Genomic DNA, 17459 nt, shown 5'->3' with positions numbered 1-17459 from the left:
GATTGAACCCATGCCCTTGGCAGTGAAAGCGCTGACTCCTAACCACTGGACTGCCAGGGAATTCCCTCCTATTTTTTTAAAAAATATTTATTTATTTATTTTTGGCTCTGCCAGGTCTTAGTTGCGGCACGCAGGATCTTTCATTGCAGTGCTTGGGCTCAGTAGTTGTGGCTCCTGGGCTTAGTTGCCCCAGGGCATGTGGGACTGTAGTTCCCTGACCAAGGATCCAACCTGGGCCCCCTGCATTGGAAGGCGGATTCTTAACCACTGGACCACCAAGGAAGTCCCCCTCCTATTTTTTAATATTAATGGATTTTTCAGGGCATTGAGCTTATAGGCCATTTTGCTTTCATTTTTATACTTTTTCTGCATTCTTAAAAATACACAAATATAAAGAGTTAAGTATAGAAAAATCCTGACAAACTTTTAAAAACTTTAAAGGAGGCACTAATTGAATCTAAAATGTCAAACAAAAAAGATTATCAAACGATTTTGTCTCTCAAAATATTTATTTCAAGTAGAAACTGGGAAGACAACAACATGCAAAATAGTTAAGTAAAAAATCTTGACAAATACCCTCATTTGGTCATCAAAATATAAAAAGCTGAAAATAATATTACATTTGGTACTTTGATTGAAAACAGTGTTACTCTAGTCAAGTAATAAGCCCAAAGTGGTCCCCAGCTAAGAGTTAAAGCTCATCTCTCTATTCATACACACAGTGCTTAGACAAGAATCATACACGTTTTTATCCAGAATGGTTCCCCGCCCCAGATCCTTATCTTTGTATTTTTGTTACTTTTATGGAAATTATTCAGTGTGTTTGTGTGTTTTTTATAAATAAACTTTTTTTTCAGAATGTCACTAAGCAACCACATCAACCTCGGACAATACCTGAATCATTTTTACAAAAGTGGAAATAGCCAAATAAAGGGTCTCAGGTTAAGTGAGATGCGTGGGTGGGTTATTAATCGATATGGAATAATTTGTCGTTCGATCAGCACAGTGACATTGCTGAACGTGCTTTGAAAGTTGGCCCCGCCTGATAACAGCCCGTGTGGATGCAAACCTCTTGGACCTAGAATCCTTTCTCCAAGGTACAAATGAGGCCCAGAGAATCACTAGGAGAAGGACGAGTAAAAGCTGAGTCCTTGCCACGAGTGGGGTGCTGGCCAGAGAAAGTCAAGTCCTTGTACACCCAGGTGAAACGCAAAGTGTCGTGGTGCGGCTGTCCCCAAGGGTTGTCCCCAGGGCGCATGTGAGGTGGGTCTGGTGCAGGAGAGACAGACTACTTGGATGCGGAGCACCCAGCATCCTCCGGAGAGTCAGGGTAGGGGAGCGGACCCTTACCACCGAGGCCACCGCAGCCTCCGGGCTGCCATCCTGGGCTTGTCAGCTGGTCTCTGCCCTTTCCTCCTGGGCCGTCTTGCGCCTCCTGGCACTGAAGGTCGGAGGGCTGGACTTCTTGGTCCTGCTCCTCATCTGAATTGGACTCATCGTTGTAGAAGTGAATGGTGGCTTGCACGGGGAAGCTGGCCAGCACCTTCTCCCCGGAACTCTGCAGATACTCTTGACGCTTAGAAATGGGTAAATAAAGTCTAATATTTAAGAAACAAATACACCATTAATCAACCTGAAAACAGTCTTAAACTGCATCTAGAGGATCCTATTCCCTAGAAGCAGCTAACTCCCAAACTTCCTTCCTGATTTTGCCTTCACTGTGCACAGTGGGGTTTTTTTTTTAAGTCACCAGAACGCAAAACTGTGGGCAGATGGGGGAACCTGGTAGTGAACCCCACACTAGGTCAGAAGTGAGCTGTAATCTGGGTGAGCAAATCAATTTAGACCAACACAGGGAGAAGGGTGTGCTTCCACAAAGGTAAAAGGATAGTAAAACATTGAGTTCCAAGGTTAAGAGGCTCTCTCTGATCAAACAAAGGACCTGATTCATCCTGGATAATATATGTCCTATTCAGGGGATGCCTCACTCCCCCCTGACCCCCCCAAGCAGAGGGAATGTCATGACTTTGGAGGAAACTTGACCCTGAAACCCTGGTCTAGAGAAGTGGCTAATCTTTCTGAATGTTGCCATAGTAAACGTCGCCTGTAGGGGTGCATCCCTCACTTTGGCAGAGTAGAAAATGGCAACCCTGGCAATTTTTCTAGAAGAGAGAGAGGGAGAGGGAGAAAGAGAGAATGGGGGCAGGGGGAGGGAAGGGAAGGAAAGAAGGAAGAAAAGGAATATATAAAATTTGGAACCTCTAAATCCAGGTTTTGTGAATTTACGATTCCAGTTATACATGGAAAGTATTTTAAATGTCCCACTGTCCCCATAATCTCTTCTTGTAGCTTTGACTTACTAATTGTTTGCATTTTCCCCTGTGGTCTTATAAAGGAACTGAGAGGGATTATCAATCGATCATTGCTTGTTTGCAAAGCTGATTTCAATTCCCCCCTTTTTGGATGGAGGAGAAAAGGGAGAGAGAAAACACCTTACTATAAATAATGTAGGGCAATTTTTAACTTTCTAAGATTTCCAACAGATGATGGTTCTCAACCCCCAGGGGACATTCAGCAATGTTTGGAGTCAACTTTAGTTGTCCCAACTGAAGGGCAGCTACTGTCATTTAGTGTGTGGAAGCCAGGGATGCTGCTAAACACCCCACAATGCCCAGGACAGCCCCGCAGCAAAGAATCATCCACTCCAGTCAACTACATTTCAATTTTTAAAAATTAGCCAGTCCAAAGCGTCAGTAGTGCCGAGACTGAGAAACTCTGCAACAGAGAGAATGCACATCTATGTACATCTAGGACAGCATAGTTTAGTGGTTGGCCATGTTGAAAATTAGGTGTCATGCTGAAGTATTTACAAGTGAGTGTGTAGGATGTCTGGGATTTGCTTTAAACTATTCTAACAACAACAACAAATCTTTGGGACAGATGACAAACATGATCAGATCCTGAGAACGCTGATAATTATTGAGGCTGGTGACGCACATGGGGGTTCACTATACCATTCTCCCCATTTTTGTGTATAAAAAGATAAAATTTTGTAATAAAGATAAAGTTGTGTATTCAGCCCGCAATGCACAGTTACACAGATGCAGATCACACATCACCAGTCACTGCATTTTCAATGAATCAAAAGTCGGGGCACAGCAGAGTCTGTGAGGCAGGCCCGGGGGCAGGTGTGCAGGTGAAGGCTCATGGGGCATGAAGGAGGGGGTGGCTCCCAACCCCAGCCCACATTGGGGTCCCCTGGGAAGCCTGTAAAAATACAGATACCTGCGCTTTTCCCCACCACCCCCAGGGGAATCGCCCCGCCCCACCTCCCGCCTGTATTTGTAAAGCTTCCCCAGTGATTTCATGAGGATTGAAGACCACTGATGTGAAACACTAGGAAAACTTCCTTTTTCCAAACATCACTCTTTGATCAGTTTGAGGGGCTCTAATTTTCATCTGTGGCCGTTAGTATCCTTGAGTTTTATTAAAGCTTCTAGTCTTCCAGGACAACCAGGGGTAAAATACTCTGATGAGAGGTGACAGCGTAGACTAGGTTTATTTTGGTGAAGGAAAGAGACAGGCTGAGAGAGATAAGAGAGAAACAGACATAGAGAAACAGATAAAAGTCCAGTGCATGAACCACTTGCCCAAAATGGATGAAATGTAAGAGGGATATAGGGAATTCCCTGGTGGTCCAGTGGTTAGGATTCCGCACTTCCAGTGCAGGGGACACAAGTTCGGTCCCTGGTCAGGGAACCGAGCGGCATGGCCAAAAAAACAAAGAAACAAAAAAGAGGGATACAGCAGTGAGGGTCCTGATCATGGCCAAGACCAGGACCATGAAAGAACTACTCAGAGGCCAGAGGATCCAACCGTGGTACAGTATCCATCGAGTCCCTCATTTACTTCACATCTACATTTAGGGGGTCTACTTGGCACTAGGCAGTACATTAACTTATATCCTGGGAGAAAAGTAGAAATATACCTAAATATCTAAGTAAATAAGCTGATATGCATATACAATTCATATGCAATTAAATTTAACACGAGGCAAAAGATGGTATAAAAAAGAGGTATAAACAAGTATAAAGAAAAGAGGCCAATTCCAACTTGCAAATGAAACACTGAATGAATGAATAAATGAATAGATTCTAGAAATCCAACAAAATATCCTTGAAGTTCCTTGGGATAATCATAACTAAATAATGTTGGAGAATATACTGAATTATTTTCCTTTTTAATTAATTAATTAATTAATTAATTAATTTTTGGCTGTGTTGGGTCTTTGTTTCTGTGCGAGGGCTTTCTCTAGTTGCGGAGAGAGGGGGCCACTCTTCATCGCGGTGCGCGGGCCTCTCACTATCGCGGCCTCTCTTGTTGCGGAGCACAGGCTCCAGACGCGCAGGCTCAGTAGTTGTGGCTCACGGGCCCAGTTGCTCCGTGGCATGTGGGATCTTCCCAGACCAGGGCTCGAACCCGTGTCCCCTGCATTGGCAGGCAGATTCTCAACCACTGCGCCACCAGGGAAGCCCTATTTTCCATTTTTTGAAAATGTATACGTTTGAAGACACTGAAGTGGATTAATGCTTATATTTAAAGGAAATAATATAGTCCGGCAGAGGGCGCCTTATGTGGAAGGCAGCCTTAATCGTTTTTTCAAGATTATTATGGACTGAAAAACATTATTCTGAAATGTCATAGATTTATCTTCAAAAATTATAAATTATCTTTAGCAGATAATTATACGCATGTGTACTTTTAAACTGTATTGTAATTCACACATTAATTTGTTCCACATAGGAACACCTACACAGAGAATCCTTACACTTTTTCAGGTCAACATTCTTTAAAAATTATATTAAATAATTTTTAATTTTTATAAAGCTTGCTTTATGTTATTAACTAGTTAATTATTATGATTGCAAATGAGCTTATATTCTCTTTCTTAAAGGTATGAAGTGAGCGGATACTGGCCAAATAATTTATACACATAGGTATTTTGCTATGTTTGTATCAATTAATATCAATTAATATCAATTAATATAAAAACCATAAAATACACCCATTTTAAAATCATATCTTGTAAACCTTTAGAAATGTTACATAAAAATAAAAATAATAATTTAAAAAAAGGAAATAATACACTTCTTACAGTGAAGTCAGATATTACCTTACAGGATGCTGAAACCCAAAGGCTCCCTTCGATCCAAAGGTCTGTTGGTCACACCCAGGCTCAAGCTGTAAAAACAGACACATACAAACACAGACACAGTCAAGAAGCCTCTGAAAGCAGCATCCTGAAGTTTTTAAAAATAAAATCTAAGTAGCCTGCACTTGCATCAGTTCCAATTTTAGAGATAGTTTAAACACCTTAACAGTATTTGATAAGCTCCTCTTCCTCTTACTGTTGTCACGATATCCCAGGCACTGTGAGGGATCCCAAGGTGGAAAGACGAGTCGGACACAGTCCCCCAGTTCATGCATTTTAAATCTAATGAGGAAAGACACACGTAGAGGCAAATAACTACACTACGAAGCACCGTACAGTAAGATGCTAACTATTCTAAGCAAGGAAGAGGATCAGGACAGGGTTCACGGGGGCCTTGGCAGGGACATCAGTGGCACTTGGGTATGCAGTTCTGGGCCCATTCCTAGCGGAGCAGAGCATCAAATTCCGAGGGGCGGGAAAATAGAGAGCACAGCGTGGAAAGGTGGAGCCCAGCGTGGAATGAATGAGAGACTGCATTGGTGAAAGGGCTCAACAGGAAGCTAAGTCCAGACACTGAACAACTTGAATATCCACTCCTGAGTCTAAGTTTCATTCTGGAGACAGGATTCAAGACCATTACTGATTTTGAACTGGGAATTCAACAATCAGATCTGTATTTTTTTTTTTAATTTATTTTTGGCTGTGTTGGGTCTTCGTTTCTGTGAGGGCTTTCTCTAGTTGCGGCAAGCGGGGGCCACTCTTCATCACGGTGCGCGGGCCTCTCACTATCATGGCCTCTCTTGTTGCGGAGCACAGGCTCCAGACACGCAGGCTCAGTAGTTGTGGCTCACAGGCCTAGTTGCTCCGTGGCATGTGGGATCTTCCCAGACCAGGGCTCGAACCTGTGTCCCCTGCGTTAGCAGGCAGATTCTCAACCACTGCGCCACCAGGGAAGCCCCCAGATCTGTATTTTAAGGATCATGGTGGCTGCTGGGAGCAGTGCATAGCATAGACTGGTGAGCTAAGGGCTTGGAGGCACCTGACAAGAGGTGATTTGAACTCAAGTAACACCAACCAGAAGGGAAAGGAAAGACAGATTCCAAGGACATTCGGTAGCATCCAGAAGGGCGGAGACCACTTGCTGGGGGCCCTGAATAGCCAAAGCAATCTTGAGAAAGAAGGAGAAGCTTGAGGCATTGCACTTCTTGATTTCAAACTATATTACAAAGCTATAGGAATCAAAACAGTATGGTATTGGCCTAAACACAGACACATAGATCAATGGAACAGAAGAGTAAGCCCAGAAATAAACTCATGCATATATATTGTCAATTAATTTATGACAAGGGAGACAAAAATATACAATGGAGAAAGGACAGTCTCTTCAAAAAATGGTCTTGAGAAAACTGAACAGCCACATGCAAAAGAATGAAACTGGGCCCCTATCTTACACCATACACAAAAAATAACTCAGACTGGATTAAAAATCTCAATGTAAGACCTCAAACCATAAGGCACCTTGACATTTTACCAGGCTTATTTTTATAATATGCTATGGTAAGCTAAGGGAAAGAATGAGGGTCTTTGGAACAAAATCTTCTCCATAATGAAGTTCACTCTTTGGGGTCTCCAAGAAATCACGTCTGTATTAACCTCTGTTCATAATTATAAAGTATCTCTAACTGCTCAGACTCACTCTACCACCATAAGCAATCCTGGGCTGTCAGTGGCAATTTTACACCCTGTGATGGGAGAGGATATAATAGACAATGCAAGCCTTGGTGGATGCCTAAAGGCAGTGGTGGGTAGTAAGGAGAAATAGCTTCCTTTAAGTGATTAATTCTAACCAGACTCTGGGAAACACATAGCACACTTTTATAAACTCTATAAACTTTACCGCACAAACATACACAGATTTTAAAACTTCACACCTCAAATATCCTGATGACTTAAACGTCTAAATAATCACACTCTGATAATTCAGGGTAACAGAAATGTATACAAGGTACACACTGTGTTAAAGGGGTGTGTGACAGGGCTGAACAGCTACGACACCAAAGTGCCACAGACAGCACCTTCCCTTTGCACCCAGAGAGGTGACAGCTTTCCTTGGGGGAGGGGCCTCGGGACACACTGACAGGGAGCTGTTGAAGAACATAACTGTGCTTTAGCTGAAGGACGTTAAACAAGAACACCCCGTCCAACAATGCATGAGCTCCACAGAAGCTCCTGACAGGGTCCCCGGGACAGTGAGAGGCCGCCGAGCATTGGGGGGGCGGGGGGGGAGGTAGGGGGTGATTGTTTAGCCACAGCAGGGCTCACACGTGATGTGTGTATCACATCACATTTTTATGGCATTTGTACCAAAACCTTCTGATTCTCTCAGAATACATGTTTCCGAGTGTCTCTACCAAGAAAAAAAAAAAAGGCGGGGGGTGGGGGTGGTTTGTGCGAAAGAAGAGATACAAGAGAGACTTTTGTGAGGATCTCTCTGTCCTCTCCATGCATGCCTCTGACTCTGGTAAAGCTACGATGCGGTGGGGGGGGAGCCGGTTGGTGGTAGTGGGATGAATTGGGAGATTGGGATTGACACTTATACACTGATGTGTATAAAATGCATGACTAATAAGAATCTGCTGTATAAAAAAATTAAATTAAAAAAAAAAAAGCTACGATGCAGGAAGCCTGGAAGATGGAAGGACGAGCAGGAAAACACAGTCCCTGACATGCCCTAGAAATCGTCTCCCTTGCAGGCTTGGGCTGTCATTCATTTTTTCCCAGGCACGGGAGGGAGACAGCTCCCAAGTGGTGGTGCCAGGGGAACCAAATGAGCGAGGGTGACCCCACTGCTCAGGACACAGGGTCTTGAGACTTTCCCTCGAATTTAGATTGTATTCTAACTGTGATCTGCTCGCCTGCAATCGTGGTACAGGTCACTAGGCAGTAATCCCTCACCCCCTCACCGACACCATTCCCGACCAATGACATTTCTCAAGAAATACACAACAGAGCTCAGGAGCCGAGGAGTTCTCCTGCTTTGTCGGCAGAGGGCGCTGCTGAGCAAGAAGCCGTCCCTCCCCGCGCCGGGCTGCCCTCCCCAGAGGAACCGAGCGCGATACTTCGGGTCTGCAGTCGTCCGCTGCTGACCGCTCTGCCCGGCAGATCGGGGTCTGCAAAGAGCTGGCCAGAGGGGGAGCCGGGCAGCGAGCTCTACAGCCCCCATGAACACCCACTCTCCACCCCGGCCCCCCAACAAATCCATGAACGCAACTGCTTGATCCGTTGTGCCTCGCTGATGATCAACAGAAAGTTGCCATAGCTTAACATTTTTCTGCGAGTAATCTTCATTTTTCTCACAAATGGCCTTCTCATAATAATGGGGGGGGGGGAGACTACCTTACATTAGAAAGTGTGCTGTATTTTCATTCTTGCAAACGGAGAGGCTATACATACACTTCATTTAAAAGAAAATTGGATAATTTTTTCTCCCAAACACCTTTTAAATCTTACGTTTAAGAACTTAAGTTTGAATGCAAAAGAAGGAATTACTTCCCATTATTTAGATATTGTATGTGAGAAAAATTTGCGCTAAAAAATCATTCCTCGTTAATTTAATATAATTTGATTTGCTTCACTCTTTAAATAATAGTAACCGAATTAAAACTCTCATTATTCAGACTAATTTAATAAAAGAGTCTAAATTTCAAAATGCATGAAAGGTCTGAACCTGAGTTTCTTATCATACTAAAAATAACTGCACAATGCCGCAGGTATAACCTAATGGTCCTTCCCAGCCCAATTAACTCCAGCATTTTAAAAGTCATCAATTTATATTTTAAAATATAACAAAGGACAGGCAAATTCTATGAAAGTAAGTCATTACTCCAGTAAGTATAAAACAATTTAGTTACCAATGCAGGAGACAAAAGAATAGTGGTGGTGATTAATCTTCACGCACAAAGCCCTCAGCTGGAGTGCGTCTGCTCAGACAACATGACTTACCCCAGGAGTGCTTGCACACACGGCCCAGAGAGCTTCAGAAAGGGCCAGGCGGCGGGTGGGGAATTTTAACCACACCTTCTGGGCACCCCAGACAGGGCTCTGCCCGTATTTGCTCTGTGGCACCAGCCCAGGGCTAATGGCACACTCAGCTTTTCTCTAAGGTGAGGGGGACCGAGACAGACTTCTCCTCTCTTCTGCCAGCCGGTTAGCAGGAAAAAACCCAACATGGGGGAATTCCACTGGTGGCCCAGTGGTTAAGACTCGCCACTTTCACTACCGTGGCCCGGGAGGGGTTCAGTCCCTGGTCAGGGAACTAAGATCCCTCAAGCCCCGAGGTGCGGCCAATAAATAAATAAAAGAAGAAGAAAAAACCCAACATGGAAGAAATCTCTTATAATGCCCTTGAAACAGTTCTGCCATAGTGGCTTTGCTTTTCAAGAAAGGAGAAGCAAGCAAGAGCCAATCTGTATATGAATGACTCAGATATGATCAACACCTAGCTGGCCAGGCTCCTACCCCCAGACCCCAAGGCACTTCTGCATTAGATGACCAAGGGAGGGACTGGCCAAGGAGGCCTTTCATGGTCCCTTTATTTTAGGGATGGTGCCACTTCCTGGCTGAACTGGTTGATACCTACAATGCCCACACTTAACCTTACCTGGCTTCCAGCTCTGGTGGGGTCAGCATCCTGGGGGGTCAGGATCCAAGGTCTCCATGGTGTTTGGCTGGAAGGACAGGGACCAAGAGTGAACCCCAGCATTTTCTGCTTTTAAAGTTAGATCATAAGAGTTAACATTCTTATAATTTCTAATGTCTGCCTAAGAGTCACTGGACACACCAGAATGTTCTCTCAAGTTCTCAGTCTGTGCCATTTGCGTTTTTTTTTCTCCTGCCACATTCCCAGTTCTCTGCCTTCACTGGGCTTTTTGAGAAATCCCAAATATGATACACATCATTATTTGAGGAATTTCTCTTCCCAGCCTGGCAGGATTCTTCCATTCAGACTTCCCGCGGTAGCTGGCTACTTTGTTGCTCATTAATTTCTGACTGCACAGAGATGAGTGTACAGAGTTTTACGATGCAAAAAGCGGGAATGTGTTCCTCCTCTCTGGCTGCCTGGCCACCCAGACCCTTCCACACCTCCCCTGCTAATTTGATTTTAACTTTACTACCTTAAAAAAGGCTGGTGCCCGGGGACAGCGAACGCTGAGCCCCACGCACAGGGCAAACAAAGAATGTCACCAAGAGTGTGACAGTTAACGTGACGCGACCCCCTTAAGGGTTCGCGGAGGGGCCCCCGAAGACTTCACCGCTCCCAGCCCGGTGGGTTTCAGATCTAGAAACCGAAGCTTTGGCCCATTGCCGGGCACCTCCTGGGCCTCCGCGCTTCAGAACTGTGCTCTGGAGCCGAGAAGATTCTGCGTCCCTGACTCTGGCTAAGGAACTTGCTCTGCGTCGCATCGGGCTCCAGGGCTCCAGGTCTCCGCCCGGCTTCGGGGACTCAGCGCAGCCGGAGCATCCTGCCTGCGCTCCCCGCACCGAAGCGCCGCGGGGACACCCTCACCTCTCGGGCCCGCGCGGCGGCGGTGGTCCCCGTGGACCGTCCCCGGGGCAGTGAGAGACGCGTCCCCGTGCCTCCCGGGCTCCGTCCGCTGCCTCGGGTCTCATGGTGCCCTCGGAGCCCGCGCCCCTCCAGCGGCGCCGGCGACCGGCCGCGCCTTTAACCGCTCGGGCGAGGGCGCTCACCTACCCGCGCTCTCGGCGCCAGGTTTAAAAACGGGGGCGGGGCGGGGAGGGGACACGGGAAACCCGGGAGAGGGTAGGGAGGGCACCGGAGAAGCTCCGGGAGGGGACAAGCAAAGCTCCAGGAGGGAGCGCCGCGGGGAGGAGGGGACGAGGTCAAGAAGGGGAATTGGGAAGCCCTGGTCAAGGGTGTGGAGGGAACAAAGGAAATCCAGGCATAATCGCCAGGGGCGGGGGCGAGGAAGCTCGGGGAGGGGACGGCGGGAAGTGACACAGAAAGCCTTGGAGAGGGGGCACAGGGGGCAGGGGTCTTGGGCGGTGGCGTCGGGCGCGCTCCCTCGCCCGGGGGCCTCCCGCGCCCGGTGCTGGAGAGGAGGGATCCCTGGCTTCTTCCCGCCCCTCTGGGGTCTCCGCGTCCCTCGGGTTTCTGATTCCTGCATCTTGGTCTCCAGATTTGCGGGAAATCTCACGTCCACGACTTTTAAAGCGGCCGCGGGGTTTCGGGGGCGGTTACTGAAGCCTGTGGACCCGCCCTGCCTGCGGTGCTGAACCGCGGGCACCCGGAAGCCCCGAACGCGATGCTCAAAGCGGCGGCGGGGCTGCAGCAACGCATCCAGGCGGTGGAAGGCGGCGGAGAGAGCTCTCCAGATGAGAGCACCTTCCCAACGACGGAGGCCTTGGAAAAGGATGTGGCTTTCTCCGAGGGTGGGTGCGCTATTCCTCTGGTTAGCCCCGGGCCCAGCACAGAAAGCGCCTTGGATGAGCCGGGATGGCGCGCGTGCCCTGGGAATACCTGGCCGGGCTGCAGGGCTCGCGGGGGCGCAGCTGTCGTGGTCCCCAGCGCTCGGGCAGGGTGGGAGGAGTGCTGTTTCATTAGTAGAGCCCGGCGGCAGAACCCTGAGGGCGGCCGGCCTGGACTCGGGCCCCTCGCTTAAGTACAATCTGCTGCTCAGTGCCCCACTGACGCCGCGTCTAAGAACGCGAGCTTACTTTATGTGACTTACGGTAATGGAATTAAAAAAAAAAATTAACTTCAGACATTAAAATGTTTCCACATTTTTTTCCCCTTTAAGAGCAACAAGTTATGGCTTCCCTGGTGGCGCAGTGGTTAAGAATCCGCCTGCCAATGCAGGGGACACGAGTTCAAGCCCTGGCCCGGGAAGATCCCACATACAGCAGAGCAACTAAGCCCGAGCGCGACAACTACTGAGCCTGCGCTGTAGAGCCCGCGGGCCACAACTACTGAGCCCGTGCGCCACAATTACCGAAACCCGTGAGCCTAGAACCCGAGCTCCGCAACAAGAGAAGCCATCGCAATGAGAAGCCCGTACACTGCAATGAAAAGTAGCCCCCGCTCGCCACAACTAGAGAAAGCCCGCGCGCAGCAACGAAGACCCAACGCAGCCAAAAAAATAAATAAAAAATTTTAAGTTGTGTAAAAAAAAAAAAGAGGGAGTGTTGGCGGGAGACGCAAGAGGGAGGAGATATGGAGATATATGTATATGTATAGCTGATTCAACTTTGTTATAAAGCAGAAACTAACACACAATTGTAAAGCAATTAGACTCCAATAAAGATGTTTAAAAAAAAAAGAGCAACAGGTTATGACAATAATGAAACCTTATTAAAGGCGAAGGGAGGAATTAATTTAAAAACTTTAAAATTTCACACAGTGATTTTAAAAGACACTGAGTATAAGGGCATGGGGGAGGGGAGGCAAAGAACATTAACAGACAACATTGCAACAATAAGATACCATATTTAATCTACCAACAGAGAAAGGATTTTATAAAGGGACAATGGGCAACCGGTGTGGGTGCTTTCAAACGCGAGTCTTCAGGTAGCCTGCGGCAATGCAACCGGGGTACTTTCAGAAAAGTATGACAACCTACATCACGTGCCTTAAAAATATTCACCTGTTTGGCCCAGTAACTCTACTTCTGTGTCTATATTAAAGATGTATTCAAGATGGGGATGAAGATGTATTTAATCACAGAAAGGTGTTCATTATAGTGTTTTTTATAATGTTGAAAAGTTAAGTCTCAAAATATGACAATGATTAAACAGATGATAGTGGAATATCATGCAGCTAATAAAAACATTTTCTGACTTGAACAGCATGGGAAAATACTTGTGATGTTAAAAGAACAAAATTGTATGAGTAGGACCCAACAGTATACGAAGGATACAAATGACAATACAGATGTGCCCACTGAGTACTGGAATTACTAAGGATTTTAAACATTTTTTAAATGTTTTCTAAAATTTTCAACAATGAGCCTATATTACTTTTTTTGTGTGTGGTAAAATACACATAATATAAAATTTACCATTTTAAGCATTTTCAAATATAATTCAGTGGCACTAGGTAGACTCACATTGTTGTGCAACCATCACCACCATCCATCTCCAGAACTTTTTCATCATCCTGAACTGAAACTCTGTACCCATTAAACACTAACTTCCCATTCCACCCTTCGCCAGCCCCTGGTAACCACCATTCTATTTTCTGTCTCTATGGCTTTGACAATTCCAGGCTTGTATAATAGGAATCATTTGTCCTTTTGTGGATCATGTATTAATTTTATAAGTTATACATTTAATCTTCACCCCAACCCTGCAAACAGGCATTATTCCCATTTTACAGATTAAGAAACGGGGGTTGAGAGAAATTAGATAACTAGTGCAAAGTCACCATCTGGTTAGAGAGACAGTACTCTTGGTCCTGCTGGGTGCATAGGCTTTGGAAACCAAATGCCAAAAAAATACATTTAAAGGTCAAAAAGGACTCAAGACAGCATTTGCACACAGTAGGTACTCAGTTACTATAATTTTTTTAATTGAAGTATAGTTGATTTACAATGTTGTGTTAGTCTCAGGTATACAGAAAAGTGATTCAGTTATACATATATATATTCTTTTTCAGATTCTTTTCCATCATAAGTTATTACAAGATATGGAATATAGTTTCCTCTGCTATACTGTAGGTCCTTGTTGTTTATCTATTTTATATACAGTAGTGTGTATCTTTTAATGTCAAACTACTAATTTATCCCCACCCCCACTCAGTTTTGTCTTTTTGCTTTGTTTTGTTTTTCTTTCTGCCAAACACATGTAAGACCACAATGGCCACAGCTGGAACAATTTGAACAGCAAAAGAAAACAGTATTAGGTTATAACCCAAAGTATACAATAAATATTATGGAGTTCATACTGATATCAATAAATATTGAATAAATGGGCAGAATAGGCAAGTATTCTTTTTTAAAAATATTTATTTATTTACTTTTAAATTTTTGGCTGCATTGGGTCTTCGTTGTTGCCCGCAGGCTTTCTCTAGCTGCAGCAAGCGGGAGCTACTCTTCATTGTGGCGCGTGGGCCTCTCATTGCAGTGGCTTCTCTTGTTGCGGAGCACGGGCTCTAGGCACATGAGCTGCGGTAGCCTCACTGCAACACAGAAGCCCCCATGTGCAGCAACGAAGACCCAATGCAGCCAAAAATAATAAATAAATAAACTTATAAAAAAAAAAACTTTGTGTAAACCCGAGAAAACCATAATTCGAAAAGATACATGCATCCAATGTTCATTGCAGCTCTATTTACAGCAGTCAAGACATGGAAGTAACCTCAATGTCCATTGACAGATGAATGGGAAAGATGTAGTTACATATATACAATGGAATATTATTCAGCCATAAAAAAGAATGAAATAATGCCGTTTGCAGCAATATGGATGGACCTAGACATTATCATACTAAGTGAGGTAAACCAGACAGAGAAAGACAAGTATCATATGATATCGCTTATATGCAGAGTCTAAAAAAAAGACACAAATGAACTTATATACAAAACAGAAATAGACCCAAAGACATAGAAAGCAAACTTATGGCTACCAAGGGAGAAAGGGGGAAGGGGAGGGATAAATTACGAGCTTGGGATTAACATACACACACACATATATAAAATAGATAACCAACAAGGACTTACTATATAGCACAGGGAACTATACTCAGTATTTTGTAATAACCTATAAGGGAAAAGAATCTGAAAAAGAATATATATATAAAACTGAATCACTTTGCTGTACACCTGAAACTAAAATAACATTGCAAATCAACTATACTTCAATAAAAAAATAAAATAGAAAAGTTTATGTAGATATTCAATCCTCGAGGAGGTGGAGTGTGACTCTATAAACAATAGTTTAAATTATGCATGTTTTTTATGAAAATATATGTAACGAAAAATAAATTCATTGGTAATATAGAATAAAGGTTTGGGGAGTTTTTAAATTTCTTTTTTCTGTAGGTAAAGAAATTAAAATACAGGAAAAGAAATAAAGTGCTGTTGCGGTAGCTGGGAATTCAAAGGGCTTTGTGCTACCAAGTATATTATAACAATTTTTTTTTTAAATAAATTTATTTATCTTTGGCTGCGTCGGGTCTTCGTTGCTGCACGCAGGCTTTCTCTAGTTGCGGCGAGCTCTTCATTGCGGTGCGCGGGCTTCTCATTGCGGTGGCTTCTCTTGTTGCGGAGCACGGGCTCTAGGTGTGCGGGCTTCAGTAGTTGTGGCACGTGGGCTCAGTAGTTGTGGCGCACGGGCTTAGTTGCTCTGCGACATGTGGGATCTTCCCGGACCAGGGCTCGAACCCGTGTCCCCTGCATTGGCAGGCGGAGTCTTAACCACGGCACCACCAGGCAAGTCCCCTATAACAATTTCTTAAACTTTTTTGGATCCAAGGAAGATTTTTATGATAGACGAAGTATTTGGTGGAGGGTATAGAAATCTTAAACTTAATTAGGACCATGGTTTAGAAACTGGGAAAAATTGTATAACTTCAAGTATGTAAATTCCTGCCTGAGAGGTGGTGTGGGAAATAAATAAAGTTGAGGTTCTGTTTCTTGCTCTGCTCTCTTTAATTAAAAATTCTTTTTCATATGCTGACTTTCAGCTGTCGCTTAAAAACAAAGAGTAAAGATGTTAACCCTCAGGGTTTCCGGCTGGCCTAGGAGGAGGATACCAAAAGTCAAAACATCTAAGAGGGCAGAATATTTTTACATAAACAGTGCTGAAGACAGGCGGGGAAATGACCATTTCCTTTCCTTCTGTTTAGGCAGAACCTATTTCCTGTTATCCACTCCACAAAGCACTCTGTACCTCTGAAAGCTAACTTAGAAGTTACAAGATGTAGTTATTGCTGTTGATGTTGTTGTTTTCTAAAAGATTTTTTGGAGACTAAAATACATTGTTCCATGGGAATAAGTAATATATTTGGTATTTTGAGGGGGGGGTTAATTAATTAATTAATTTTTATTTTTTTGAAATCATGGCAAGATACAAATAACTAGATTTTACCATTTTAACCATTTTTAAGTATACAGGTTCAGTGACATCAAGCACATTCACATTGTTGTGCAGTCATCACTATCATCTGTCTCCAGAACCTCTTCATCATCCCAAACAAACTCTACCCGTTACATAATAACTCCATTTCCCCCTCCCTCGTTCCTGGTAACTTCTATTCTACTTTCTGTTCTATGAGTTGATTATTCTAGGTACCTCATATAAGTGGAATCATGAAATATTTGTCCTGTTGTGACTGACTTATTTCACTTAGCATAAAATCCTGTTAAAAACAAGATAACAGACCCCCAAATGGAGTCAGTTATGCTAAGCCCCATGTTGCCAAATCAAGACTTTTTTTGGGGGGGGGGGTTATTTTTATTTTTTAAAAAAATTTTTATTGGAGTATAGTTGATTTACAATGTTGTGTTAGTTTCTGCTGTACAGCAAAGTGAGTCGGTTATACATAAACATATATCCACTCTTTCTTAGAGTCTTTTCCCACATAGGTTATTACAGAGTGTTGAGTAGAGTTCCCTGTGCTAAACAGCAGGTCCTTATTAGGTATCTATTTTATATATAGTAGTGTGTATATGTCAATCCCAATTTATCAACCCCCCTTCCCCACCCCAAAATCAGGACTTAATTACAGTTTGGCCTCCTTCAGAAATGGAATCTTAAACTAGTCAATCAGGAGTCACCTGCTCAGCACTAGTGAGATCATATGCCTGATAGATCCTGCCATCCCCTAAAGGGAAGTGACCTTGCCAAAACCAATCTGCTTTTTGCCCCATTAACTTCCTTGTTTCTGCTCCTTTCTGCCTATAAAAGTCTTTCATTTGGAAAAAAAAAAAAAAGTCTTTCAATTTGTACAGCTCCTCAGAGCTCCTTTTTATCTGCTGGAGTGGATGCTGCCTGATTCATAAATCCTTGAATAAAACCAATAAGATCTTTAAAATTTACTCAGTTGAATTTTGTTTTTTAAGTCTTCAAGGTTCATCTATGTTGTAGCAAGTGTCAGAACATCCTTCCTTTTCAAGGCTGGATAATATTCTATTGTATGGATACATCACTTTTGTTTACCCATTCATCTGTCAGTAAATACTTCAGTTGTTTCTGTCTTTCGGCTATTGTGAATAATACTGCTATGAACAGCA

At 44.1% G+C, this 17459-nt stretch overlaps 1 protein-coding gene and 1 long non-coding RNA gene across 2 annotated transcripts; one reads left to right on the top strand and one right to left on the bottom strand.

Annotated features, from left to right (window-relative positions):
* Positions 1 to 490: 490 nt before the first annotated feature.
* RIPPLY3 (ripply transcriptional repressor 3) lies at positions 491 to 10982 on the bottom strand. The gene is made up of 4 exons (XM_082461075.1): positions 10779 to 10982; positions 9873 to 9939; positions 5174 to 5241; positions 491 to 1598 (listed from the first exon to the last, which is right to left on the bottom strand). The coding sequence occupies exons 1-4, from the start codon at positions 10880 to 10882 to the stop codon at positions 1289 to 1291; spliced, it is 549 nt and encodes a 182-aa protein (XP_082317201.1). The 5' UTR covers positions 10883 to 10982; the 3' UTR covers positions 491 to 1288.
* Positions 10983 to 11070: 88 nt separating this feature from the next.
* Positions 11071 to 12600, top strand: LOC309660459. The gene is made up of 2 exons (XR_014263416.1): positions 11071 to 11662; positions 12031 to 12600. It is a non-coding gene; the product is annotated as an uncharacterized lncRNA (long non-coding RNA).
* Positions 12601 to 17459: the final 4859 nt, after the last annotated feature.

Source organism: Balaenoptera physalus, assembly GCF_965194825.1.
Source record: "Balaenoptera physalus genome assembly, chromosome: 4".
Classification (NCBI taxonomy): Eukaryota; Metazoa; Chordata; class Mammalia; order Artiodactyla; family Balaenopteridae; genus Balaenoptera; species Balaenoptera physalus.
Note: the sequence above shows the minus strand (reverse complement) of the source record. Positions and strands in the feature narration are given on the sequence as shown.

Coding starts and splice junctions, on each gene's coding strand:
- RIPPLY3 (XM_082461075.1), bottom strand. CDS start 10,882: ATGAGACCCGAGGCAGCGGACGGAGCCCGGGAGGCACGGGGACGCGTC. Junction 9,940..10,778: donor CCGCCGCGCGGGCCCGAGAG/GTGAGGGTGTCC, acceptor CTGTCCTTCCAG/CCAAACACCATGGAGACCTT. Junction 1,599..5,173: donor GGGTTTCAGCATCCTGTAAG/GTAATATCTGAC, acceptor CTTAAATATTAG/ACTTTATTTACCCATTTCTA.